Raw genomic sequence first — 27,942 nt, 5'->3', positions numbered from 1 at the left:
TACAATTTTTACAGTGGTAGACTCTTAGCAGTTATTGTAATGTCCATATAAAATGCACATCTGATTAGGTAAAACATCAATTTAGTCAGCATTTAGGCACTCCAATCGAAATAGAGCCTTGTTTAGCTAAAACAAATACTATTTAATCAAGGCTTCCATTAAACTTCATTTTTAGCAGGTCTTTATTCACAACTAATGAATAAGCTAATGCTCCATGCAAACCATTGATGTACTTTTGGCCAACAGTGTTAAATTGCATTGCTTTTAACCTACTATAGTAGACCAATGTGACACTGCAAAAATATTCATAATCAGAAAATGAGTAGAAATTTCCAATGTTATGTTAAGGGTTTTTATTATTCAGTCCGACATCAAACTCCAGCCCTCATCATGTTGTTGGGTGGCACAGCCAGTCCCAAGTGAACACCCACAGTGAGGCCAAACTTCTCAGTAGACTGCTTCTGCTGGACCTCGGGCTTCAGCCGGAAACCCTTCTCCCCGTCAAAGTAGTCCATGGGCGTGAAGGTCAGGGGGGCCTCATCCAGTAGACCCTCAAGGCGGGTGCGCCAGGCTTGGAGAAGGTTGGCGCTGGCCTCACGGGGGAGGTGAGCTGGAGCCCAGAAAATTTGAGGTGCCAGAACTTGGAAGCCACAGTAGTGTAGGATGCCATTCTATTGAAAAGTCAGTCAGTCATGGTCATATCATACACACCAGCCTGAGATCATTACCTGAAGTGGCCAAAGTGTGACATTCATGTCTCCATTGATGCCATTGGCACTAAACATGGACTCCTCAGAACCAGTCGTGAATGACAGTACAGCTTTCTTGTCCTGGGAAATTACATTGAAATATCACTGTCCTTTAGATTCCATGTGTTGGAAGGCTTACCTTGAAGATACCCCGACCGTAGCGTTTCTCATCGGAGAAAGCATAGCCGAGAGTGAGCACACGGTCGATCCAACCCTTGAGGATGGCGGGCAGACTGAACCAGTACATGGGGAACTGAAAATTCCATTAAAAAGGCAAGTGTTGTAGTAGTGAACTAACCTGGTGAAAAATCTTTTACCTGGAAAATTATAAGGTCAGCCTCAGAAAGCTTGCATTGCTCCTCAGTAATGTCAGTGGTCAGTTTTCCAGCCTCCCACGCCGCTTTGGTCTCTTTGGCATAATGGAAGTTCTCGGCATCCTTAACCTGACCTGTACAGTTAAGTTAAAGGTTAGAAAAGAACTAAGACATTTCACTTGGTAAAAGAACATTACCCTGAATGTCTTCGGCGTTAGCGATAGCTTTGAACTTCATAGCATAGAGGTCAGAAACTTTGACAGCACAGCCTTTGGCGGTGAGGACGTCAACTACAGCATCTTTGGCGGCAGCATTGAAAGAACCAGAGCTCTGGTGGGCATAAACGATGAGCACCTTCTTTCCTGCTAAAGATAAAAAAGGACAGCAAAGACTAACACGTTGCAAGCCAAAAAGCAATTAAAACAGCTTCAACATTACCCATGTTTGAAGTCGGCTATCAAAACACCCACAGAGAGGCTGGAGAACTGCTGTGCTGAAAACTGGCAAATGAGGAGTTTTTATACCAAGCGACCAGTTGATTGTCCCAGGTGCTGGCACTTAGCATTTAACCCAGCGGCCAATCAGATAGCAACCTCACGATGACGGATAGATAGACTGATGGATGGATTGAAATGACAGAGACACAGACATGTTTCTTTTAAATTAAAATTTGTATAAATATAAATGGGCCTTGAGATTGACCCTTGTGGAACACCATCGATTCAATGTCAGTATTTGATTAAAATATTCCCAAAATGATGCACACAAATGTCCTCACAATAGGATAACGCACGACCACTTGCCAACGAGAAGTAGTATACAGTGGTACCTCGACATACGAGCGTAATCCGTTCCGAGACTGAGATCGTATGACGAGGTTCTCGTAACTCGAGCGGACGTTTCCCATTGAAATGAATGGAGAAAAAAATTAATTCGTTCCAGCCCTCTGAAAAAACACCAAAAACAGGATATTGGATTGGAAAAATGTTTTATTTCTTCTAATTCCCCATCTATTAACAAAGTAACACATAACTAGTGGTTTAATGGAAATAACGTGTTTAATCTAACTAAAATTGGACGGATTGACATTCCGACCTTCCGAAATACATTTTTGCGTGTACGAGGGTCGAGTTTTCCGGTCCCGTCCCAGCTCCATTGGCCTCTTGAGCCTTTCCGCCTTATTGACTCTGGAGCTGATAAGTCGGCAGGAAGGCAACCCCCCCCTCCCCCCGGGCGTGTCCGCGCTCCATTCCAAACGTCACTGGCGCCGGGCCAAATTCTGTCTCGGCAGCTTTTTCTCGCCGTGGAGCAAGTGTGGGCAAAGCTGGGCTCTTTCATGTCATGAATGTTGTGAGAAGGAGAAGGCTAGGCCTTTTTTTCTGTGCTTAAACAAGCAAAGCGCAGAAAAAGGGCTCAAACTATTTGCCTTGAATGCGGCCGGTGCGTACCTGCTCGCCCACCTGTGACATCATGGCGCTCCAGGCTCGTATTTCCATGAAATCAGACAGTTATTCATTGTTTTAGAGTAATGACTTCATCATTTGTGCGTGTGAGAAATTCCTCATTTCTCATGACAAACATTTGTGTGTGCTGAAATAAAAAGCACGTTGCCCAACCTTAACTGAACGTTGACACACATTTCCGACAAGAGAAATAACTTTCAGACAAATGAGGTCAAGGGTGACGATTTTACAATATAACCACATTAAAGACAGTCAATGACGAGTTCAATGGATAATTTAAAAAAAAAACAATAATGCCAAAGTATCATCATATCAAAGTGTTTTCAAATGACCACTTTTGACATTGACGGCCTTTCTCTTTGTTTTTTTTTCAATTTGTTTTCTTGTCCTGTGTGTGTGTGTGTGTTTGTGTGTCATTTCCCATTTTCAGGCTGAAATGTCCACTATTTTCCAGTGGCTTCTTCTTCTTATTGAAGCACCGTGGCTGCAATGGAAAATTGTACCAAAGGTGCAAAAAAAATGGTCCAGCGTGATCATGTCTGGCATTCCAAAGCGCACCTGTCACGCCAGATTCCATGCTTTTGTTTTCAGAGACAATGGGGCAGTTGAAAGGAAGCGGCAAAGAATTGGAGGAATCCTGCTGCGCTCCCCCGAGATAATAATCAAAGCAGCTCTCTCTGGCCTCGCTGGCCTTTCTCCCTCCTTGCCTCCACCGAGAGGAGGACGTTATCTGAAAGGCGGGCGTGGCATGGCGTTCCTCGGTGATTCAGGGGAATTCTCCACACCTCAGGAACGTCTCCACCGTGGAATAAAATTGCCTTCCGAGGAAGTCTTTTGCACTTTGAGCTTTTTGCTGAGAGACACGTAAGCCCTTTTCTTTTCTTAACTCTTCTTTTCTTTTCTTAACTCTTCTTTTTTTCCCTTTTTTTTCTTTTCTCCTCGACAATGATCTTTTATGTCCAGTCTCTTTTCTTTTCTTTTTTTTCTTTTCTTTTCTTTTCTCTTCTCTTCTTTTCTTTTCTTTTCTCCTCGCCAATCATCTTTTATGTCCAGTCAAAAGCGATAACGAATATCAGCTTTTACACAGCGCGTTTGAGTTTTTGTTATTGGTTTTAGGGGGTTAAAGGTCAGGCTCTGGTTCTGGTGGCCCGCACCCTTTTTGAGGAGAAAAGGACAAAGCCAAGCTTTCTCTTCTAGTGAATACAAACATCGTCATTCTTAGCTGGAGAGACGCAGACGTGACGGGAAGGAAAAGAGCGCAGCGCCAACTTAATGCGTATGTCAAAAATTGGAAATGTCAAAAGATGCGTTCCCCATTTGGACACGCCATATTATTTGGGCACAAAAAACAAGAGGATTTGACGACTCAATGTCATTGGATTCTTATTTTGTTACCAAAGCTTTCCTGTTTTGGACGAGTGGAACTTGAAAAGCATCCCTTTTGTCGTAACGCATTTGAACGCTTTATTTCATGGCATATTTTCTCAACGTAACGTGAGGAATCAAGGTGGAAGCTCTAAAAGTAGGCGTTATTGTTTTGGTTAAAAAAAACTCTCTCTCTTAAAAACTCAAACTTAGTAATTGCTTTGACTGCTTGTATTATTCATACGTCAACTTGAATGTTTGCTCTGTTATGTTGGAGACGTACTAATGACATTTTCCAGTTTGCAGTGTCTTTTGATGACTTTTTTACGTTTAAAATCTATGTTAAAAAAACTGACTAAAATAGAAATAATAGTGTCGCAACCGTCCATGGATGACAATATGCGGTGTGAAATCTCAATTGGCGTTTAATTGGCTTTGGAAAGAAACGCTGCCTGCCTGGCCTCGTCAAGACGCGGGGCGCCGTGTCTCACGCTCGCGCCTGCCGGCCGGCTGCTTTCGCGCCTGCAAAAAGTGCTTGGAGATGGAAAATGAGCTTTCAAATATCAAGCCTGCGTTTTACGCCAAAATATGCTCTGATGCAACGGGCGGAAAAACCTTGGCCTCGTCAGTGTCTTCCGTATTCAAAAGACGTTAACTGTCATTCATGTTTGAAGAATGAAAAGAACCTTTTCTGCCTGCAGGGGCAGACTTTGAGCCAGAAAACCACTTTGGAATTTTCGAATTCTGCTGCCAACAAACCAAACCACAAGTCATTGTCATTGTCATTGGGTAGGTCTTTTTTATTTGGAAAAACATTTTGCTGTAATAGTCATCGATAATTAGATGGCGTACATCAATTACAATTAAGGTGTACAGTAGAAAAACAGGCGGATGCTTTGTTAGCATTTTTTCATCAATTGGATCTGGCTAAGCTATACAAAAATGATTAAGACATCACAAAGTATCATTCAAAAAAAGATAGCTTTTCAGCCCAAGTGTGCAGTTTTCATAGGAGGCCGGCTTCTCCCGAGAAATGGGATGTCGCGCTGGTGCTTCCCTACTGTCGATACTCCGTCCGTGAGCTGCTATCGAGTCCCGGCCCGGCAATTGCGAGCCTTTTATTTGACGCAAAGCTTTCACTTCTGCAGGTATTCATGTCGAAGATGGCGGATCAAGACGGGCAGAAGAAAGGCCAGTGCGGCCCCGACCCCGGGCCGGTACGCCTCGACTTTGAAAAGCAACCTTTTCTCGCGCAGGCGGGGAGTTTAAACAGCAAAGGCAAAGAGGTTAGCTTGTGGCAGGCGTTGCTGTCCGAATACATTTCCCAGGCCAAAAGGGAGCAGCTGGTGAAACAGTACAAGAGCGGCGCCCTGACCATGCAAGAGATCACGGAAATACTCACGGTCATCATCGCGGAGGCGTCGTCCAAAGAGAGAAAGTTCAAGGGACTGAGGAAGCAGGTCTCAGCGAGCCAGCTCTTTGAGTCCAAGATTATCTCCAAGGAGCTCTTCACGCAGATTATACAAGGCGAAGTGACGGTGGACAATGTCAACAAAATGGAATCCGTCCACAAGTACCTCGGGGCCACAAACTGCATTGCTGGCGTCCGGGTGGAGTCTACAAAGAAGGTCATGAGCATCTATGAAGCCAAGTCCAGAGGCCTGCTGCCTCCCGGGACATCTCTAATACTCCTGGAGGCCCAAGCCGCCACTGGATTTGTCATCGACCCGGTCGGCAACAAGAAACTTTCAGTGCAAGAAGCTGTGGCTCAGAGAGTGGTCGGCAGCGAGTTGAAAGAGAAGCTGCTGTCAGCCGAACGAGCGGTCACCGGATACACGGACCCTCACACTGGGGAAACGATATCCCTGTTCGAGGCCCTGAACAAAGAACTGATCGTCAAGGATCACGGAATTCGCCTTCTGGAAGCTCAAATTGCCACGGGAGGCATCATTGACCCCGTCTACAGCCACAGGGTTCCCGTGCAGGTGGCCTACCAACGAGGCTACTTTGACCAAGAAATGAACCAGATTCTTTCCGACCCAGATGATGACACCAAGGGATTTTTTGATCCCAACACTCAAGAGAACCTCACCTATCTCCAGCTCCTGGAGAGGTGCATCACAGATCCCACCACTGGTCTAAGTTTGTTAGTGATTGTGAGAAAAGGAGAGCTTTACTTCTTTGTTGACGAATCCACAAAACTCATCCTGAAATCAAAGACAACCACCGGAGCAGGTGGCAAGTATCAAGGCACCACGGTGTCCCTGTGGGATCTGCTTTACTCTACATACATCTCTGAAGAGAAGAGGCGAGAGCTGGTGCAACAATACAAGTCTGGGACTCTAACAATTGAGCGCTTTTTGGAGATCGTCCTGACTATCATTCATCAGCATTGTGGCACCGCAACTTCAACAACGGTCATTGCGCGTCACACGCCAGAAACAAATGTTGACAGCACCACCACCACCACCCTCACTGAGACCGAAAGCTTTCACGGCATCAGGAAGGAAGTCAGTGCTACAGAATTACTCGAATCCAAAATTATCAATGAAGACCTCTACAAAGATCTCAACGCAGGTACAATCACTGTCAAGGAAGTGAGCCAAATGAATTCTGTCCTCAAATACCTGGAGGGGACAAACTGCATTGCGGGAGTGTATCTGCAGTCAACCGAGGAGACCCTCGGCATCTATGAAGCCAAGTCCAGAGGCCTGCTGCCTCCGGGGACATCTCTCGTGCTCCTGGAGGCACAAGCCGCCACCGGATTTGTCATCGACCCGGTCGGCAACAAAAAACTTTCAGTGCAAGAAGCTGTGGCTCAGAGAGTGGTCGGCAGCGAGTTGAAAGAGAAGCTGCTGTCGGCAGAACGAGCGGTCACCGGATACACGGACCCTTACACTGGGGAAACGATATCCCTGTTCCAGGCCCTGAACAAAGAACTGATCGTCAAGGATCACGGAATTCGTCTTCTGGAAGCTCAAATTGCCACCGGAGGCATCATTGACCCAGTCTACAGCCACAGGGTTCCCGTGCAGGTGGCCTACCAACGAGGCTACTTTGACCAAGAAATGAACCGGATTCTTTCCGACCCAGATGATGACACCAAGGGATTTTTTGATCCCAACACTCAAGAGAACCTCAACTATCTCCAGCTCCTGGAGAGGTGCATCACAGATCCCACCACTGGTCTAAGTTTGTTAGTGATTGTGAGAAAAGGAGAGTTTTACTTCTTCGTTGACGAATCCACAAAACTCATCCTGAAATCAAAGACAACCACCGGAGCAGGTGGCAAGTATAAAGGCACCACGGTGTCCCTGTGGGATCTGCTTTACTCTAGATACATCTCTGAAGAGAAGAGGCGAGAGCTGGTGCAACAATACAAGTCTGGGACTCTAACAATTGAGCACTTTTTGGAGATCGTCCTGACTATCATTCATCAGCATTGTGGCACCGCAACTTCAACAACGGTCCTTGCGTGTCACACGCCAGAAACAAATGTTGACAGCACCACCACCACCACCACCCTCACTGAGACCGAAAGCTTTCACGGCATCAGGAAGGAAGTCAGTGCTACAGAATTACTCGAATCCAAAATCATCAATGAAGACCTCTACAAAGATCTCAACGCAGGTACAATCACCGTCCAGGAAGTGAGCCAAATAAATTCTGTCCGCAGATACCTGGAGGGGACAAACTGCATTGCGGGAGTGTATCTGCAGTCAACCGAGGAGACCCTCGGCATCTATGAAGCCAAGTCCAGAGGCCTGCTTCCTCCCGGGACATCTCTCGTGCTCCTGGAGGCACAAGCCGCCACCGGATTTGTCATCGACCCGGTCGGCAACAAGAAACTTTCAGTGCAAGAAGCTGTGGCTCAGAGAGTGGTCGGCAGCGAGTTGAAAGAGAAGCTGCTGTCGGCAGAACGAGCGGTCACCGGATACACGGACCCTTACACTGAGGAAACGATATCCCTGTTCCAGGCCCTGAACAAAGATCTGATCGTCAAGGATCACGGAATTCGCCTTCTGGAAGCTCAAATTGCCACGGGAGGCATCATTGACCCCGTCTACAGCCACAGGGTTCCCGTGCAGGTGGCCTACCAACGAGGCTACTTTGACCAAGAAATGAACCGGATTCTTTCCGACCCAGATGATGACACCAAGGGATTTTTTGATCCCAACACTCAAGAGAACCTCACCTATCTCCAGCTCCTGGAGAGGTGCATCACAGATCCCACCACTGGTCTAAGTTTGTTAGTGATTGTGAGAAAAGGAGAGTTTTACTTCTTTGTTGACGAATCCACAAAACTCATCTTGAAATCAAAGACAACCACCGGAGCAGGTGGCCAGTATAAAGGCACCACGGTGTCCTTGTGGGATCTGCTTTACTCTAGATACATCTCTGAAGAGAAGAGGCGAGAGCTGGTGCAACAATACAAGTCTGGGACTCTAACAATTGAGCACTTTTTGGAGATCGTCCTGACTATCATTCATCAGCATTGTGGCACCGCAACTTCAACAACGGTCCTTGCGCGTCACACGCCAGAAACAAATGTTGACAGCACCACCACCACCACCACCCTCACTGAGACCGAAAGCTTTCACGGCATCAGGAAGGAAGTCAGTGCTACAGAATTACTCGAATCCAAAATCATCAATGAAGACCTCTACAAAGATCTCAACGCAGGTACAATCACCGTCAAGGAAGTGAGCCAAATAAATTCTGTCCGCAGATACCTGGAGGGGACAAACTGCATTGCGGGAGTGTATCTGCAGTCAACCGAGGAGACCCTCGGCATCTATGAAGCCAAGTCCAGAGGCCTGCTGCCTCCCGGGACATCTCTCGTGCTCTTGGAGGCACAAGCCGCCACCGGATTTGTCATCGACCCGGTCGGCAACAAAAAACTTTCAGTGCAAGAAGCTCTGGCTCAGAGAGTGGTCGGCAGCGAGTTGAAAGAGAAGCTGCTGTCGGCAGAACGAGCGGTCACCGGATACACGGACCCTTACACTGAGGAAACGATATCCCTGTTCCAGGCCCTGAACAAAGATCTGATCGTCAAGGATCACGGAATTCGCCTTCTGGAAGCTCAAATTGCCACGGGAGGCATCATTGACCCCGTCTACAGCCACAGGGTTCCCGTGCAGGTGGCCTACCAACGAGGCTACTTTGACCAAGAAATGAACCGGATTCTTTCCGACCCAGATGATGACACCAAGGGATTTTTTGATCCCAACACTCAAGAGAACCTCACCTACCTGCAGCTCCTTGAGAGGTGCATCACAGATCCCACCACTGGTCTAAGTTTACTACCTTTAAGCAAATACTGAAGACTTGTCTTCTTATCTTAGTTTGAAGGAATTGAGCACATTTTTGTTGTTGATTTCTATTTGTTTTTATATTTCAAATGCTGTGAGCGAGGCTTACTTACATAAATGCATTTGAATCATGTTTAGTTCAGTCTCAAGTTGACATAACTCTTGTGCTATGATTTAAAAAAGGGAGGTAATAGTCAAGACTCAACAATTATACCCGTTTTTATGCACGAGGTCGATGACAACAAGTCCTTTTAAGTCTTGCAAGAACAGAATAGATCCACCCGCGTCTCCGGTCAAGATCATTCTAATAACTCAATGTCTCTCTCGCTAACTTATTCATAAGATTTTAACACCATGCCCCACAGAAGTCTAAACATTTTTAGAGTCTCATAACAATTTATCTCAGTTCTCAAAACAATTGTAGGTCTGTTGAATCTTCACAAGAGAGTTTTGATGTGAACCATCCTGAGAAGCTGATGCTTTCCAAAATAATCCACAGTTCTTGTTCTGAGCCATCCTGAGAAGCCGATGCTTCCCTAAACAATCCACCGTTCGATGTGAACCATCTTGATGCCCAAAACAATTCACAGTTCTCTTGATGCGGACCACAGTCATTACGTTTGCAAGGGATGTATTAAAATGCCTTTTGTATTAATGTCTTCGTTGCAAGCACATATATAATAATTAATATTGATACACATTTATAATAATGATAAACCTAACACACGACCACAAGTTTTCCTTCTCGGTTGCCTGATTTGTTGCCATGGCACTGGGATGTCGCCCTCTCACAAGGATGATATCCTCCATCAGCCTAAACCAACAAATGTCAAATCCATGCTGGCTTTTCTTGGCCTTTGCAACTACTCCAGACATCATGTTCCTGATTTTGCTGAACTCACCCATCCACTCCGACAGATGGTTAATACTCAGGGTATGCCAAACCTTTCCAAAACTCTCTGTTGGACCATGGAAGCAGATACATGCTTCATCTGTGTCTTGTCAGCCTACCGGCCGTTTTGTGTCATTGAGCGATATTATTTCTTAAAAATGCTGTCAGGAGTGGGATTTGAACCCACGCCTCCATTCGGAGACCAGAATACTCATTCAGGTATGATGAAAGGGATCAAACCTTGAGTCTGGCGCCTTAGAGTCTAAGGCTTAGACCAATCGGCCATCCTGACTTAAAAACATATAGCAGCCATCAATATCACATGCACACCCTAATTCAGATTTTTACCTAATTTATTATGTGAAAAAATTAAATTTGCATCCATTTTGTGTCATAAGAATCATGATGAAATGTCTTGTCAGCCTATGGGCCATTTTGTGTCTATTATAAGGCTGATATAAGTTGGCATTCTCAAGAGCTGTTTTATGTGAAACAGTGAAATCATTTGGACAAATGCTCTTTGAACAAAAAAAATGTACATTTTTAAGACCAGTGCAATGCTGACACAAACCTCGATATGGCTAGTCAATGATCATTGTGTGTCGAACAGCAACATTATTTCACTTGTTTGTCAGGAGTGGGATTTGAACCCACACCTCCATTTCAAGACCAGAACACCCAGCCCTAATATAGTGGAAAGTATTGAAACTTGAGTCTGGTACCTAAGCAAGCTGACCATCTGAAAAGAAAAAAGTATTTTGTGACCTGAAACAAAAATCCTTTAATTAATTATCCTCCAAATGGAACTTGATTTTAGCGTAGTAAATTGGTTATGATGGTGATGGGTTAATGAGGCATTACATCTCCCTTCGTTACAGTGACACCTGGTGGATTTCAAAATCCCTGCAGGCAACACAGTTGACTAACTCAGCTGACATTGACTTGATGGCCTATTGTATCCAATACTATACCATCATTTACCTAATTGCATTCACATTGTAATTAAAATGCTCTTTGATATTTCAGATACAGTTGACAGTTGATGTCATAATGTCAAAACCTAATTGAAAGTGCTGTGAATTGCAATTGTTTAAAGATTTTTATTCAAAAAATGAGCCTCTCCAGTGTTTTGTAATTTTGTCTGCTGGCAATAGTAATATGAATGGTTGTCCTTCTCTTTGGGACTGCGATTGGCTGGCCACTAATTTAGGGTCCCCGCCACCTGCTGTCCCGTCGTTGACTTGGATAGACTCCTGCACCCTGCGCGACCACGGAAAATGGGAAATGGATGCCCGGCTTGGATAAAAGTGAACTTTCAATGCCTTACCGTTTATTTGCTCTTATTCCCTCAGAGGAAATGACATTGATTCGTGCATGCCCGGTAGCGATTGGTCGCAATCCGACACCCGCCACAATCGGGGAGTGAGAGCCTTTAACTTGTGCTTTTCTTTCCTCAAATTAAAAAAGAGCCATTCTGCATAGCAAGAAAAGGCATAGTTATAAGTTAGACAGTACAGTCAAAGGCCGCTGAACATCAAAGCAAAAGCACAAAGTACAAAGCAAATCAAAGTCAATGGGATCATTAAGAATCACCAAATCATTAAGACAGTAAAGCAGCAAAAACACAAAACGAGCTACGAGTTTCGGTAGCAAAAACGGATAGACTCAAAAAGACGTAAAGTTGGACAAAAACTGGAACCACACACAGGAAGTCTTCCACGAGATGGGGAACTTCTGCAGACTGTGACTGAGGTAGAGAATATGCAGAGTCACTCTTCCAAGCTTATCCGCACAAGTCCTCAGTAGTCTGGAGCTGAAGAAAACAGCAGCAGGGCAGAACTCCTCGACTCCGTTGCTGGTAAGCGCCAATACCTCTTCCATCTTATCCCACGATGGAATGGTTGGTCAGAAGCGTTGCCTCTCCTCCCGGCACTTTTGTCCAGCTACGAAACTCTGGCGGCACTGAGGTGTTGCTCCTTCTGCTGCGTATTGTAACAGCTAGTCCCATGTGTGTGAGAGCATAGGCATGGCTGAATGGTTCCAAAAAAGAAGTAGCCGAAAGAAGCCAGGCTAACAGACAAGGAAAGTTGTAAAAACATTAAAATAAAAAGTATTTTAATAACACTGACCCTAACCCTAACCCTAACCCTAAGTACAAAGTAAAGTAAAAAGGGATGTATTAAGAAATATTAAAATGTAATTAAAAAAAAGATAGAAGGGCTGTAAAACACGAAAAACATAAGTGTACAGAGCTACTCCCACTGGCTCCCGCGTGAACTGCGCCATCTTGGATCTTCATTGATGATTTTGGATTTGAGTAATTCCATAGCACTGACGTCATTCCTGATGCCGTGGAAGCTTTTGGTCTTGGTGATGGTGGTGGTGGTAGTGATGGTGTTGCTCATGCTGCTGTCAACTTTTGTTTCTGACGTGCGACGCCCGATGGCCGTTGTTGAAGTTGCAGTCCCACAATGCTGATGAATGATAGTCAGCACGATCTCCAAAAAGCGCTCAATTGTTAGAGTCCCAGACTTGTATTGCTGCACCAGCTCTCGCCTCTTCTCTTCAGAGATGTATCTAGAGTAAAGCAGATCCCACAGGGACACCGTGGTGCCTTGATACTTGCCACCTGCTCCGGTGGTTGTCTTTGATTTCAGGATGAGTTTTGTGGATTCATCAACAAAGAAGTAAAACTCTCCTTTTCTCACAATCACTAACAAACTTAGACCAGTGGTGGGATCTGTGATGCACCTCTCCAGGAGCTGGAGATAGGTGAGGTTCTCTTGAGTGTTGGGATCAAAAAATCCCTTGGTGTCATCATCTGGGTCGGAAAGAATTCGGTTCATTTCTTGGTCAAAGTAGCCTCGTTGGTAGGCCACCTGCACGGGAACCCTGTGGCTGTAGACGGGGTCAATGATGCCTCCCGTGGCAATTTGAGCTTCCAGAAGGCGAATTCCGTGATCCTTGACGATCAGTTCTTTGTTCAGGGCCTCGAACAGGGATATCGTTTCCTGAGTGTGAGGGTCCGTGTATCCGGTGACCGCTCGTTCGGCCGACAGCAGCTTCTCTTTCAACTCGCTGCCCACCACTCTCTGAGCAACAGCTTCTTGCACTGAAAGTTTCTTGTTGCTGACCGGGTCGATGACAAATCCGGTAGCGGCTTGGGCCTCCAGGAGTATGAGTGATGTCCCGGGAGGCAGCAGGCCTCTGGACTTGGCTTCATAGATGCCGAGGGTCTCCTCGGTTGACTGCAGATACACACCCGCAATGCAGTTTGTCCCCTCAAGGTATATGAGGACAGAATTCATTTGGCTCACTTCCTTGACAGTGATTGTACCTGCATTGAGATCTTTGTAGAGGTCTTCATGGATGATTTCGGATTCGAGTAATTCTGTAGCACTGACTTCCTTCCTGATGCCGTGAAAGCTTTCGGTCTCAGTGAGGGTGGTGGTGGTGCTGTCAACATTTGCTTCTGGCGTGTGACGCGCAATGACCGTTGCTGAAGTTGCGGTGCCACAATGCTGATGAATGATAGTCAGGACGATCTCCAAAAAGTACTCAATTGTTAGAGTCCCAGACTTAAATTGTTGCACCAGCTCTCGCCTCTTCTCTTCAGAGATGTAACTAGAGTAAAGCAGATCCCACAGGGACACTGTGGTGCCTTGATACTTGCCACCTGCTCCGGTGGTTGTCTTTGATTTCAGGATGAGTTTTGTGGATTCGTCAACAAAGAAGTAAAACTCTCCTTTTCTCACAATCACTAACAAACTTAGACCAGTGGTGGGATCTGTGATGCACCTCTCCAGGAGCTGGAGATAGGTGAGGTTCTCTTGAGTGTTGGGATCAAAAAATCCCTTGGTGTCATCATCTGGGTCGGAAAGAATCTGGTTCATTTCTTGGTCAAAGTAGCCTCGTTGGTAGGCCACCTCCACGGGAACCCTGTGGCTGTAGACGGGGTCAATGATGCCTCCCGTGGCAATTTGAGCTTCCAGAAGGCGAATTCCGTGATCCTTGACGATCAGATCTTTGTTCAGGGCCTGGAACAGGGATATCGTTTCCCCAGTGTAAGGGTCCGTGTATCCGGTGACCGCTCGTTCGGCCGACAGCAGCTTCTCTTTCAACTCGCTGCCGACCACTCTCTGAGCCACAGCTTCTTGCACTGAAAGTTTCTCGTTGGCGACCGGGTCGATGACAAATCCGGTGGCGGCTTGGGCCTCCAGGAGTATTAGAGATGTCCCGGGAGGCAGCAGGCCTCTGGACTTGGCTTCGTAGATGCCGAGGGTCTCCTCGGTTGACTGTAGATACACTCCCGCAATGCAGTTTTTCCCCTCCAGGTATCCGAGGACAGAATTCATTTGGCTCACTTCCTTGACGGTGATTGTACCTGCGTTGAGATCTTTGTAGAGGTCTTCATTGATGATTTTGGATTCGAGTAATTCTGTAGCACTGACTTCCTTCCTGATGCCGTGAAAGCTTTCGGTCTCAGTGAGGGTGGTGGTTGTGGTAGTGATGGTGTTGCTCCTGCTGCTGTCAACTTGTGTTTCTGACGTGCGATGCCCGATGGCCGTTGTTGAAGTTGCGGTGCCACAATGCTGATGAATGATAGTCAGGACGATCTCCAAAAAGCATTCAATTGTCAGAGTCCCAGACTTGTATTGCTGCACCAGCTCTCGTCTCTTCTCTTCAGAGATGTATCTAGAGTAAAGCAGATCCCATAGGGACACCGTGGTCCCTTGATACTTGCCACCTGCTCCGGTGGTTGTCTTTGATTTCAAGACGAGTTTTGTGGATTCGTCAACAAAGAAGTAAAACTCTCCTTTTCTCACAATCACTAACAAACTTAGACCAGTGGTAGGATCTGTGATGCACCTCTCGAGGAGCTGCAGGTAGGTGAGGTTCTCTTGAGTGTTGGGATCAAAAAATCCCTTGGTGTCATCACCCGGGTCAGACAGAATCTCATTCATTTCTTGGTCAAAGTAGCCTCGTTGGTAGGCCACCTGCACGGGTACTCTGTGACTGTAGACTGGGTCAATGATGCCTCCCGTGGCAATTTGAGCTTCCAGAAGACGAATTCCGTGATCCTTGACGATCAGTTCTTTGTTCAGGGCCTGGAACAGGGATATCGTTTCCTCAGTGTAAGGGTCCGTGTATCCGGTGACCGCTCGTTCTGCCGACAGCAGCTTCTCTTTCAACTCGCTGCCGACCACTCTCTGAGCCACAGCTTCTTGCACTGAAAGTTTCTTGTTGCCGACCGGGTCGATGACAAATCCGGTAGCGGCTTGGGCCTCCAGGAGTATGAGAGATGTCCCGGGAGGCAGCAGGCCTCTAGACTTGGCTTCGTAGATGCCGAGGGTCTCCTCGGTTGACTGTAGATACACTCCCGCAATGCAGTTTGTCCCTTCCAGGTATCTGAGGACAGAATTCATTTGGCTCACTTCCTTGACAGTGATTGTACCTGCGTTGAGATCTTTGTAGAGGTCTTCATTGATGATTTTGGATTCGAGTAATTCTGTAGCACTGACTTCCTTCCTGATGCCGTGAAAGCTTTCGGTCTCAGTGAGGGTAGTGGTGGTGGTGCTGTCAACATTTGTTTCTGGCGTGTGATGCGCATTGACCGTTGTTGAAGTTGCGGTGCCACAATGCTGATGAATGATAGTCAGGACGATCTCCAAAAAGTGCTCAATTGTTAGAGTCCCAGACTTGTATTGCTGCACCAGCTCTCGCCTCTTCTCTTCAGAGATGTATCTAGAGTAAAGCAGATCCCATAGGGACACCGTGGTCCCTTGATACTTGCCACCTGCTTCGGTGGTTGTCTTTGATTTCAAGACGAGCTTTGTGGATTCGTCAACAAAGAAGTAAAACTCTCCTTTTCTCACAATCACTAACAAACTTAGACCAGTGGTGGGATCTGTGATGCACCTCTCGAGGAGCTGCAGGTAGGTGAGGTTCTCTTGAGTGTTGGGATCAAAAAATCCCTTGGTGTCATCATCTGGGTCAGAAAGAATCCGGTTCATTTCTTGGTCAAAGTAGCCTCGTTGGTAGGCCACCTGCACGGGAACCCTGTGGCTTTGGACCGGGTCAATGATGCCTCCCGTGGCAATTTGAGCTTCCAGAAGACGGATTCCGTGATCCTTGACGATCAGGTCTTTGTTCAGGGCCTGGAACAGGGATATCATTTCCTCAGTGTAAGGGTCCATGTATCCGGTGACCGCTCGTTCGGCCGACAGCAGCTTCTCTTTCAACTCGCTGCCGACCACTCTCTGAGCCACAGCTTCTTGCACTGAAAGTTTCTTGTTGCCGACCGGGTCGATGACAAATCCGGTAGCGGCTTGGGCCTCCAGGAGTATGAGAGATGTCCCGGGAGGCAGCAGGCCTCTGGACTTGGCTTCGTAGATGCTCATGATCTTCTTTGTAGACTCCACCCGGACCCCGGCAATGCAGTTTGTGGCCCCGAGGTACTTGTGGACGGATTCCATTTTGGTGACGTTGTCCACCGTCACTTTGCCTTGTATAATCTGCGTGAAGAGCTCCTTGGAGATAATCTTGGACTCAAAGAGCTGGCTCGCCAAGACCTGCTTCCTCAGTCCCTCGAACTTTCTCTCTTTGGACAACGCCTCCGCGATGAGGACCGTGAGTATTTCTGTGATCTCTTGCACGGTCAGGGCGCCGCTCTTGTACTGTGTCACCAGCTGCTCCCTTAGCTTTTTCGCTTGTCACCCTGACGCGGCCGTTTTCTGTCCGCCCGGTGAACTTCTACAGTAAACAAAACGGCTTCCTGCCGTCCGTGTTCTTGGGAGTTATTACATAAGCTCCTAAGTCTACAGCAAGGGTTTGCACACAGAGCGAGCAGGTGACACTCTAACCTCTGACATAAGACCTGCCAATGTAAAACCCTGCTTTGGATGGCTTTCAGGGTTTGACTTTAAGTTTGCTTTATTTAATAAGGGACAGCACATATTAAGGAACATATATCAGTGGCGGTCCGTGCATTTTCTAGTGATGCCTTCAGCAAAAACTATTTTATGGCTATAAAACCTCTACTACAGCTACAGCTGCGACACATAAAAAAATAATCAATAATAACCTCATACATTTGAAATATTATTTAGGAATATAGCCATATTTTACTCACCAAAAATCCTTTTTAACTGTACACAATATCCATCCTCCATTCTTTCTTCCTTCTTTTCTATTGCCATCGAAGCTAATGCTGAAAGTCGAGCCTGTCCTGTCGTATTTCTGGCATACATTTTTATTCGATTTAGTGCTGAAAATGTTCATTCCCGGTTTTGACAGGCTTGCTTGCTTTGGAATTGTCCAACCTTCCTTCATGATGTCCACCTTTTTTTTCTTGAAAAGTCCATCTTAAAAATGGCTTTAAATCAACACAACAATATATTTGCTTGTGCAGCTCGGTCCAGATACAGTTTGGTAGCTCTGGCTAGTCCGCTCTATCACTAGCCAATCATAGTTGGTGAAAGCGATGACGTATCCCTATGTCTGCGAGAAGGCATTGTGGTGTTGCCAACTCGAAATCTGATTGGTTAAAGCAACAGTCTTATCGACGCTTGTTTAATGAAGCAGAGCCTGCAGAACTGATTATGAAGGGCTTGAGGCAGATTTCTGACCTTGGCAAAAAATAATGGCTGAAATGTGATTGGTTAAATGCTTCAATATGAAAACACACATCTGGAAGCAATGCAACCAGGGGGAAAAGCAATGAAAGGAAGCTAACAGACAATTTGGAATTATTTCATAAGTACGTATTCATGGACAAAATATAATTAACATCAATCTGTGATTCAGATATTTCTGATATATACATGTAAATATGTAAGATTGTAGCCAAGGGCTAATTTCCATCTTTAGTCCCTTGTGTAGGTTAAAGATAGACAATGACACACACACGTAGCACAGTTTTAGTGTTGTGATTGCAATTTTGTTCGTCTAACAGACAGGCTTTAGGATGATTGGCCAAAAGGTTCACAAACGGGAATTGATGTATGTTAATTGGTATTATTTCAGCAACACGCTTATTTATTTCTATATTTATAACTTGTAACTATGTGTTTTTTTCTATATCTATAATTTTTTGGTACAAAATCTTGTAGTGGAGAAGGAGCTTTGTGTACTTTGTAAACTAAGGTGGAATCTGAGGCATATTCAACAGTTTTGTCCCAGTTCAGGCGTTTGTGTTTTGTTTTATATCTGACATTGGTGGTGTGTTTTTGGCTTTCTGTCCAATACTTTCAGAGCATTCTTAGAAATGGTTTCAATTGGTTTTAGTGTTGTTTTGCAGGCCGATGATGTATGATATGGTCATGGGTGATAGGGTCATGTACGTTCAGCGATAAAAGACAAAAAGTCCTGGAAAATGTACTTAAGGCCTTTTTTTCTCTGGCTCAAATGCGACCTTGCAGTAAAGTTGAATGTAAAAGACGTTTTTGTGTAAACCCACAACGGCAGCACAATGGGTGAACTTTGGGTGCCCTGAGGAAACATCACGTTCCAAATTCTTTACACAAATACCCAAGTTGCAAATTCCATTGTTGTTTTTTTTCCACTCCACCCCAATCACAACACTACTCATTGGTTTGTTTTTGTGTCAACTAGTTTTTTTTTTGCTGGAGCAGATATAAAATTCATGACGGTGTAACGTCACGAACTTTACACAAGTTCAAATTCAAATATTGAGTTTGAGTTGGATTTATTTGAGTTAGATTTTTTTTTATAAGGAGATTATACATATTAATGAACATATGCATGTAAATATGTAAGCTTGTAGCTGTTGGGGTTATTCTGGGATGTTATTATATATGTGCATATTGGGGCACATATGGAATATGTGCATATTATTAAATCATTCTTACGAAGCTTGAGGCAGCTGGCTTTGAGGACATTTAATTGTTTTCAGGACTATTGACCGAACAGGACACCATGTTCCAGGCCGAGACTGTTGATCTGAGTTAAAAATGAAGATCTAAGAAGGACTCTTAAATTGCTTTGACTTGGATTCCAGCAGATGGCGATAATCGAATCAACTTCCGAAAATACTCGCATATTGTTTAAAAATACTGTCGCTCGGGTTTTACCAAATATGGAATTATTATGCTTATTTGTACAAATTCTTACGCAGTTGTTTTGGTTTCCGATCCGCTCAGGTCACCTTGTATGCTTACTTGTGTTAATTCTTACGCAGGTGTTCTTGGTTTCCGACCTGATATGCAATTGTTGTGGCAGTTGTTTTTTGAGCTTAATGGTGTTATTCGGTTAGCTTATGCAATTGTTTGAATCAGATAACCTTAGATGTTTCAATTATGCGCGACTAAATGGACAGAGGAGGATGCCGTTTCTTCAGAATATTCCAGAGGCGAGAACGAGCCAGGACGATTCTCACTTGCAAGTTTAGTAGCTGGAACATGTCAACGATGTCTCTCTGTTTTTATTAAAGTAAACCTATTAATAAACCTATCAGTAGCCAAAATCAGATTCTGTCAGCCACATATTAAGAAGAAAGGGCATTTTTCAATGCAAATTGTGTTGGAAATAATGTTATTTAGACCATAAAAAATAATAATTGGAGGCCACTTCCAAAAAAAAAACCCTCTAGATATAGAAACATTGTGAAGATCAAAAAAATTGAATTTAATAAATGTAATCACTTTTAGACAGAAAACTTAATGCTGCCTCCGTTTTAGGAGATTTAAGTTCACAAATTGTGTTTTTATTTCATACTAAACAACAAATATATATAATTAGGTGCACAAACAGAAAAAACATATTCAATCAAAAGTAAACAATCATCATGTTACTTGAAGAAGTTGAAGTAACAATAATTAAAGCATTTAAAAAATATTCACCTTATCATTTTAATGTTAAAAAAGATGAGGATAAAAAAAAAATGGATTTCCCCAAAAACTTGCGCTTTCCAAAGGTATATTAATGCAGTTGACTGACAGCATTGTATGTGTGCAAATGTATCCGGCCCATGTCGTATGTTTGTATACCGCGGTCCACACTTCGTGCAAAACAGCAACATTTTTCTTCCTTTGTGTGCGTGGGCTATTGATGAAGAGATTTTCGTGTCAATGGAGCGGGTAAGTCTTTGGTGAATGGAGCGCACCAGATTAAATATCCCCGATTACGCCGCTCCGCAAATAAAAGAGCCTTTTACGGCATTCCTCCGCACTGTTATGTCACCCGCACAAAAGGCACAAAAGCCCGTCTTGATGAGTCACCCGACACGCGTGTCGTTGTATGACATGTTGGCATTCTCCTCCCTTTTTTGTCACTTTGTGCAAAGCGTCCAAGGGCGACCGAGCTGCCTTCATGTAATTAGCTTACGACCTGTTAAGTCACAGTTTTCTTTTATAGTTTGGCGTGGGTTGCCATTTATACTCCAGTGCGACCTGTGTGACATTATTCACACATTATGATGTCATTTCACCAGTGGCGGGCCGTCACGGCCTTCAAGGCCGTCTCTGCTGGCCTAAGAAATATCTGAATCATATTTTATATTTTCTCCATCAATCCTTATGAAATAATTCCAAATTGTCTGTTAGCTTCCTTTCATTGCTTTCCCCCCTGGTTGCATTGCTTCCAGATGTGTGTTTTCATATTGAAGCATTTAACCAATCACATTTCAGCCATTATTTGTTGCCAGGGTCAGAAATCTGCCTCAAGGCCTTCACAATCAGTTCTGCGGGCTCTGCTGCATTAAACAAACGTCGATAAGACTGTTGCTTTAACTAATCAGATTTCGAGTTGGCAACACCACAATGCCTTGTCGCAGGCGTAGGGATACGTCATTGCCTTCTCGCAGAAAATATAATATATGATTCAGATATTTCTTAGGCCAGCAGAGAAGGCCTTGAAGGCCCTGACGGCCCGCCACTGGTTCACAGTAATTACGCCGACAAACACGGTGCACTTAAGTCATTTTATTGGTCCAGCAGATGCAAAATCAGATACAACTTACTGTTCTTTCCTGCATAGTAACCCTCAGCGTGTCTCAAAATGGACATAAAAATAAATAAAATGTTACATGAAAAAGAAAGACTTCAAGTAAGGAGTACTAACATCGCAAGAAACATGTGACCAGCGGCTTTTCTATGTAGCAACCCTGTCCCCATTACAAAAAACATTGAATTATTTCCTTCCATACTTCCCAAGGTCACACTGCACATACACTCATATTTACAGACATTAACAGCACGCTTTGTCAGAAAAATCGGTGCTTAAAATTGTGCGCGGCGGACAATGACAGCAAATAATTGTTTAATTCAGCATGTTTAGTAAAAAGTGACTTATTCCAACAATATGTGATGTTCTTAGCTAAAAGGTGAAAACTACAGGCACTCTACGGCAAGAACTCCCTCCTCCATTGAAATGAAGCATACATGAACACACAAAAATCCATATTGACAGTGCAAAATATAAGTCAGTTCAACAATCTGGTGCCGTCATAGGTGACAAAACACAAACAATTCCGGGGTACGATAATTCAAATCCAATCAAAGTATCCCCCGAATTGTTTGCTGGCAAAATCACAAGTCCCAGTAGAAATAGCTGAAAAGAAGGCATGAAAGTGGAGATGACATTTGCTTTGTAGTGACATCTTTGGATAGATACAAGACAGAAATGTAAATAACCCTGCTCGTTTTTGGAAGAATTACGGCACGCTACTGTGAGAAGGAGCGGGGGGGGCCGGCGAAAAGTCATCATTCCATCGGATTACAGAAGATCTTTTTCATTGTGTGGAGTCATTGCGCCGAAGGGCGTGGAATGCCAGGTGTCAGTCAGCAGTATCTCCTCAGGTTCTGACAAAAAACAAAAATGCACCGTGTCACTTTGAAGGCAAAATTCATCGCATGTGGTATTTCTAAAATACTTTATGAAACTAGAGGATCGTCTGCTGGATTGCACATTCCTAAAGTGTGTTGCCTGCACGTAGTAGACAAATTCAAAAAGGAGCAATGGCAGGCACAAGAGTTTTTTTCACGTTTTATGCAAGATACATTTTTTTAAATTGGATTTCGTTCATAGATGTCAAAATAAATTTTGTTTATCTTTTCTCTATTTTAAAATAAATGACCGTATCGGCCCGTGACCGGACGTTTCGTCGAAAGACGTTTGGTCCCTGGACATTTGGTTGATCGGACATTTGGTCGACCGGACGTTTGGTAGAACGGACGTTTGGTAGAACGGACGTTTGGTCGCCGGGTTCGCTCGCTGTCAAATTACGACAGAGTTTACTGTTGATATTTTGATATTAGATATTTTGATATTAAACTCACCCTCTCTCTCTCATGATTAGAATTTTGAGAGCTGGTTTCAACAGTAACAACCCGGCGACCAAACGTCCGTTCTACCAAACATCCGTTCTACCAAACGTCCGTTCTACCAAACGTCCAGGGACCAAACGTCTTTTGACGAAACGTCCAAGTACCGTATCGGCTGCATTGTCTTGCATTATGGCGTTTCGTGCATGTCAGGTCTAATTTGTGCACATATAAGCCGCACCCTCGATTCAGTCATCATTTTTTGCGACAAATATGGCATATGTACGAGAAAATACAGTATATTTTTTACATATTATCAGTCAAAAGTACACTTTGAATGAGAGAGATGACAGCCTCCTTGGAAAAATCCCACTTGCTTGCAGTACCGGGGTAAAAATCAAGCCCTGAAATGGGATGGTGAATACTTACAGGCCAACTTTGCCCAGCCAGTGCTGCAAGGTGCAGAGCAGGAGAAGGCATCACAGGAAAAGAGGTAGGATTAGAAAACACACAAGCTAAAATGCCAATGGACAAACTCTGGTGCCCACCTTGCCGTTTAGCGTCATCACGCACGGAGGTCCGCAGAGCGCCAACGAAGCCACCGAACGGGGAAGTTCGTGGACGGGGGCCTCGTCCAAGTCGTCGATGCGAGGTTTCTTGATATTTGTTTCGGGGGTGGTTAGCGGAGTCACGCTGTTCCTTCGGATCAAGCTGCCGGGACCCCTCTTGACCTCCTGGATCAGAATCCATAAGTCATTCAGCCTGTTGTGGCTTCTATTCTTCTATTGCAACAAGATACAACCATTCGCTCATAGCTAGGGGCAATTTAGGGTACTCGGATGTTTCGTCGAAAGACTTTTGGTCCCCGGACGTTTGGTCGACCGGACGTTTGGTCCCCGGACGTTTGGTCGACCGGACGTTTGGTCGACCGGACGTTTGGTCGACCGGACGTCCGTTCTACCAAACGTCTGTTCTACCAAACGTCTGGTCGAGCAAACGTCCGTTCTACCAAACCTCCGTTCTACCAAACGTCTGTTCTAACAAACGTCCGGTCGACCAAACGTCCGGGGACCAAACGTCCGGGGACCAAACGTCCGGGGAGCAAACGTCTTTCGACGAAACGTCCGGTCACGCAATTTAGAGTGTTCAACCATGTTTTTGCCATGTGGGAGGAAACCGGAGTACCCAGAGAAAACGAACCTGGGGAGACCACGCAAACTCCACACAGGAAGGTTCGAACGTGGGATTGATTCAATCTCAGAACCGTGAGGCCAAGGCGCAAATGGAACTGTGAAATCCGATATATCGGAGATGGATCGTGCGTGAAGCCTCACCTCCGGTCTGTCTCGGTGAGTGTTGACCGCCTCCACGTTAAAGGACACGGACTCCACTTTGCACCCGTAGGCCATGGGGGTGAGCTTCAACACTGTATGAAGCGGACACTTCAAGTAGGGCATCTCATCTGCCAAACAGTACGAGAGTTATTTTTCTCCAACCCCCCTTGTCTCGTTTACTTTTCACTTTTCCATCTCAGCAATGGCGGAGGATTTGTGCGCCCACCTGCGCTTTTATCCAGGAAGTAGGCCAGCAAGCAGCGCATTACCGCTTGGTGGCAGATGACCAGTACGTTCTCTTGCCTCTCCAACTCCATGATGACCGGCTCCACCCTCTGGACCAGATCCTGGTAGGACTGCGGTGACCACAATATTCAGCGGACTCGGTCTCCAGTCGTCGTCGAGTCAAATCTGGAGACGTACCTCTCCGGCGGGGTAGCGGTAGTAGTATTTATCCTCATCTCTCAAGGTGAACTCCTCTGGGAATTTCTCTTTAATCTCATCGTACGTCATCTCCTCGCACAGGCCCTAAAAAAAATGTAAGAACAGAACTTTAGGGAACGGAGAGGATCATTCACGTGAGACGTGAATAGGAAACCTACGGCGTCGATTTCATTGAGGGCCTTCCACTGCTCGTACGGGGCCCCGAGGTGTTCGGCCGTCTGGATGCTGCAGCACAATTGGCTGGTCCAAACCTTGAGATCTTTCAGTTTCTGGTCCTTGACAAAACCGGCCAAGGCGGTCGAAAACTACAGGGGAGCCCAAACGACCATCAAGGCCCGTCTTCTACGAAAGCAACGTTTTCTTAAAGTTTTTAAACGCTTCGGACCTGTCGGCCCCTCGGCGAGAGGCTGGCGTCGCCGCCCAATCGACCCTCCAGGTTGTCCATGCTCTCTCCATGTCGACACAGGTAGATGGTACGCGGTTGAACGTGGATGTTCATCAGGTAGTAGACGATCTTGCTCTGGGTGTGATCCTGGATGCGGTTCACCAGGAATCGCCGACCCACGTCGATCACCTGGATGAAGGAGAGGTCCCTGTGGGTAAAAAAACAGACAAGACCGGATTATACCCCCCAAAAAATACAATTGAGTTGGGGCCGACAGGGAGAGGCCCCCAATACTTGCCTATCATGCTGATCAGGGTCCAGAGGTTGGTAGCTAGCTTTGTAACATTCAATCCTGTTTTGGAAATCCAACATGGCATCCGTCTTGTTGCAGTCTTTGTAATCCGGACAGGACACTTTAACTTCCTGGAACGAGGTCAGAACTCTGGTTTTGCATACAGTGGAAGAAATTGCAAGACATACAGTGACGGAGTTGATTATAGTATCTGAAAAAGCAGCGAGTTAAGGCTATAAGTGGTTTTTAATTCATATTTTGAAGGTTAGATGTGCTTTGTAAGTTGCCTAAAATTTGCTTCTTCCTTAGACTCGTGCACCTGCATGAATATAAAATATTTTTGCATAATTGTCATTCATTTTAATACATGAATAAATAATTTTCTTGTCATTTTGTGTGTTTCTTACATCTTTCATACAACATTGGGAAACTTTTTGAAGGGTTTAGTTCAGGAGTGTCAGACTCGGGTTGGTTCGCGGGCCGCGTTAACGTCAACTCGATTTCATGTGGGCCGGACCATTTTAGATATGATATTTAGATTTTTTTAATAAATGGATTAAAAGAACTGGATTAAAAGCCCTGAATATTCCGTTTTTTATAGATCTAAAACAATGTTTATTTTAGCTTCTTTTTAATATATTTTTAGATTTTACTAAATGATTTTTGAACTAAAAACACATGCATTAAAAAATGACAATTATTGATTTAAAAGGGGGAAAATCAGGAAATGTAATATACATCTATTCTCTTCATTTTAATTTGATCCTAAAACAGAAAGTCGGCACTCATGATTTACTTTCCCGGGCCACACAAAATGATGCGGCGGGCCAGATTTGGCCCCCGGGCCGCCACTTTGACTTAGTTGGTCTTTTTTTGGAGAACTGTGAAACGAATTAGAGAATACAAAGCAAGTTCTGGAACCAAAATAATTTTGTAAGTAGAAGTACCACTGTATTCGAGCCAATTTCCACCACGGGACTCACCATAATGTTTGACGCAATGACGCTTGGATCGTCACAGACGGACTCGATGAAAAAGATCTGGGTAGACAAGGAGGGATTTTAAGGCTGCGTTGACGCTAAACCCGAAAACGAAGCCGGTTCAACTTAGGGATGCGTACTCTGAAGTCATTCTCGCAGCCAAACTGGAGGATCAGATTGCGTCTGTCCCTCGTGGTGTTTGTCGCGTCGAAGACCTGCGGCAGACACGCAGACTTTGTTTGTTTTTTGTCGTTTGGAAGCATTCACGTGTCATCGGCAAACTCACCGCAACTTGGCCTCCCTCGTCCTGCAAGTAGGACTTGACATCCCTCAAGGCTGCTAAGGCACATTGTCTGTAAAGGAGAAATGAGCTGGTCTAAAAACTTGCTGCAACATAAAAAAGAGCGTAAGAATACTTACTCCCTGATCTTGACAGCGGCCTCGTTGTCAGGCTTGAAGAAATCATAGGAACTGTAGTTCTTGACCGCTTCCCTGCGGTACTCCCCCACGTTGAAGACTGCGTAGGGGCAAACGTCACAATCTTCTCTGAATTTACCGGGCCGTCTGGCGTACCTTTGGTGGGTTTTCCGATCCAGTTGAGGTAGCGCGTGAGTTTCCTGGACATGTAGGTCTTGCCCCGAGCCGGCAGGCCCACCATCACGATGACGGTGGGGGGGTTGGCCATGTGAGGGGTGCCGCCCACTGCAAGGAAATACGTGGGTATGCTGTTATTCCTTCCTTAGCCTGTTAGCTCCCGCGATCGCTCATTCAAGACTACTTCTCGTTGGCAAGTGGTTGTGCGTTATCCTATTGTTAGGACATTTGTGTACATCATTTTGGGAATATTTTGAAGGCAATACAACAGCAAACAGCCCATCGATAGCGAACGTGAGGGTGGAGGCGTGGCAAACAGCTAACCCGCCCAGAACGAAGGTAAGAAAAAAAAAATAGAATTCAGTTTTGTGTAAAGTTACATTAAATGTATGTTTGAGTGTCTGTATATATTAATCCAAGTTAATTTAAATTTGTTTGTTTGTTTACGAGTGCGTTGTTGCCGTGGATAAAGTCCCCCCGAACACAACCCCCCGCCTCTGTGTATGTCGCTGTCTCTACCCTCCGCGAAATGCGTCTAATTTTACTTCTACTAAACACATTTTATTACTATTAAACCACTAGTTATGTGTTACTTTGTCAATAGATGGCGAATTAGAAGAAATAAAACATTTTTTCCAATCCAATATCCTGTTTTTGGAGTTTTTTCAGAGGGTTGGAACGAATTAATTTGTTTTTAGTTCATTTCAATGGGAAACGTTCGCTCGAGTTACGAAAAGCTCGACATACGATCTCAGTCCCGGAACAAATTAAGCTCATATCTCGAGGTACCACTGTAGTTGCGTAGCCATCCATACAAAAACTACTACTGGTACACATTTGGCTAAAGGGCAAAGTATGACTAAATTAGACATGAATGTCAGATAAGCAGGTCTTTTGCAGCATCCTACATTGGGTTGCGGCGCAATGCGGTTACCATGGCGACCCCGTCCATGCCTAGTCACGCTCGGGTGGAGGTGTGCCGCGCATTCCGTGCACCAGTGCACCAAAGCAAAATTCCATTTAAGTAGTATAAAAATGCCACAGGAGAGAACAAAGATATTGAAATTAAAAAATAGATTTTGTTTAGTAGTGGTGTCAACAGTGGTGCAGCTCCATAGCAAAATAGAGGTCATATATACAGAAACGATGACTTGTTGTCAAATATTTGTATTTTACCTCTACGGGGTGCCGGTTTATCATCCCTGGTAGGAACCCAGATCTTTTGGATCTTATTCTGGGTCAGCTCTCTGGGCATTCCTTGAGGACTTGTCAAAGCCGCAGACGATAAGTGGAAGCACTACAAAAGATCACACTCAAAAAAGAGCCGATTTGCCTGTAAAATGAGCACAAAAAATGAGCCGCTAGTAAGAATAGGTTGAGTGACTAATAAGGAACGTTGAGTCGGGCTAATCTGCCGGTCTGTGCCGTACATCCGCTTTTTAACTAGAGGGGCAACGTGACCGAAATGACGACACTTACAGCTCTGCGTCATCCACGAGCGCCCAGAAGCGCCCTCTCCTGGTGGTCTAAACATAAA

General features: G+C 45.0%; 3 protein-coding genes and 1 pseudogene across 5 annotated transcripts; 1 reads left to right on the top strand and 3 right to left on the bottom strand.

The window, feature by feature from the left end:
- Nucleotides 1-338: 338 nt before the first annotated feature.
- Nucleotides 339-1,668, bottom strand: LOC144068869 (NAD(P)H dehydrogenase [quinone] 1-like). Of its 2 annotated transcripts, none has more exons than XM_077593759.1 (6): nt 1,502-1,668; nt 1,261-1,428; nt 1,067-1,197; nt 889-1,002; nt 729-830; nt 339-671 (listed from the first exon to the last, which is right to left on the bottom strand). In XM_077593759.1, exons 1-6 carry the CDS (start codon nt 1,503-1,505, stop codon nt 372-374), a joined length of 819 nt encoding a protein of 272 aa, XP_077449885.1. In that variant the 5' UTR covers nt 1,506-1,668; the 3' UTR covers nt 339-371. The 2 variants fall into 2 exon arrangements, with proteins under 2 accessions (XP_077449885.1, XP_077449886.1); XM_077593760.1 differs by having other exon boundaries at nt 1,261-1,425; nt 1,502-1,659.
- Nucleotides 1,669-3,252: 1,584 nt separating this feature from the next.
- LOC144068868 (epiplakin-like) lies at nt 3,253-10,070 on the top strand. The gene is made up of 3 exons (XM_077593758.1): nt 3,253-3,390; nt 4,593-4,680; nt 5,040-10,070. The coding sequence occupies exon 3, from the start codon at nt 5,046-5,048 to the stop codon at nt 9,213-9,215; it is 4,170 nt and encodes a 1,389-aa protein (XP_077449884.1). The 5' UTR covers nt 3,253-3,390; nt 4,593-4,680; nt 5,040-5,045; the 3' UTR covers nt 9,216-10,070.
- A 1,572-nt stretch (nt 10,071-11,642) lies between these two features.
- Nucleotides 11,643-17,427, bottom strand: LOC144069269 (epiplakin pseudogene; annotated as a pseudogene).
- A 3,593-nt stretch (nt 17,428-21,020) lies between these two features.
- Nucleotides 21,021-27,869, bottom strand: pfkfb3 (6-phosphofructo-2-kinase/fructose-2,6-biphosphatase 3). 2 transcript variants are annotated; one of them, XM_077593590.1, is made up of 15 exons: nt 27,582-27,869; nt 26,385-26,513; nt 26,232-26,328; nt 26,098-26,164; nt 25,952-26,026; nt 25,815-25,871; nt 24,838-24,962; nt 24,540-24,747; nt 24,313-24,459; nt 24,134-24,238; nt 23,937-24,066; nt 23,711-23,838; nt 22,925-23,110; nt 22,806-22,828; nt 21,021-21,914 (listed from the first exon to the last, which is right to left on the bottom strand). In XM_077593590.1, the coding sequence occupies exons 1-15, from the start codon at nt 27,658-27,660 to the stop codon at nt 21,908-21,910; spliced, it is 1,563 nt and encodes a 520-aa protein (XP_077449716.1). In that variant the 5' UTR covers nt 27,661-27,869; the 3' UTR covers nt 21,021-21,907. The 2 variants fall into 2 exon arrangements, with proteins under 2 accessions (XP_077449716.1, XP_077449717.1); XM_077593591.1 differs by lacking the exon at nt 22,806-22,828.
- Nucleotides 27,870-27,942: the final 73 nt, after the last annotated feature.

The sequence above is a fragment of the Stigmatopora argus genome, chromosome 23 (assembly GCF_051989625.1).
Source record: "Stigmatopora argus isolate UIUO_Sarg chromosome 23, RoL_Sarg_1.0, whole genome shotgun sequence".
NCBI lineage: Eukaryota > Metazoa > Chordata > Actinopteri > Syngnathiformes > Syngnathidae > Stigmatopora > Stigmatopora argus.
This window is presented reverse-complemented; position numbering and strand designations above follow the sequence as displayed.

What these genes read in the sequence shown, in the direction of transcription:
- LOC144068869 (XM_077593759.1), bottom strand. An exon ending in CTGACCTTATAATTTTCCAG is followed by an intron (nt 1,003 to 1,066) that starts GTAAAAGATTTT and finishes TGGAATTTTCAG; the next exon opens with TTCCCCATGTACTGGTTCAG. An exon ending in TCACACTTTGGCCACTTCAG is followed by an intron (nt 672 to 728) that starts GTAATGATCTCA and finishes ACTTTTCAATAG; the next exon opens with AATGGCATCCTACACTACTG.
- LOC144068868 (XM_077593758.1), top strand. Translation starts at nt 5,046, where the DNA reads ATGTCGAAGATGGCGGATCAAGACGGGCAGAAGAAAGGCCAGTGCGGC.
- pfkfb3 (XM_077593590.1), bottom strand. Translation starts at nt 27,660, where the DNA reads ATGCCCAGAGAGCTGACCCAGAATAAGATCCAAAAGATCTGGGTTCCT. An exon ending in TCTCGCCGAGGGGCCGACAG is followed by an intron (nt 24,460 to 24,539) that starts GTCCGAAGCGTT and finishes GCTCCCCTGTAG; the next exon opens with TTTTCGACCGCCTTGGCCGG. An exon ending in CTTCCTGGATAAAAGCGCAG is followed by an intron (nt 23,839 to 23,936) that starts GTGGGCGCACAA and finishes ACTGTTTGGCAG; the next exon opens with ATGAGATGCCCTACTTGAAG.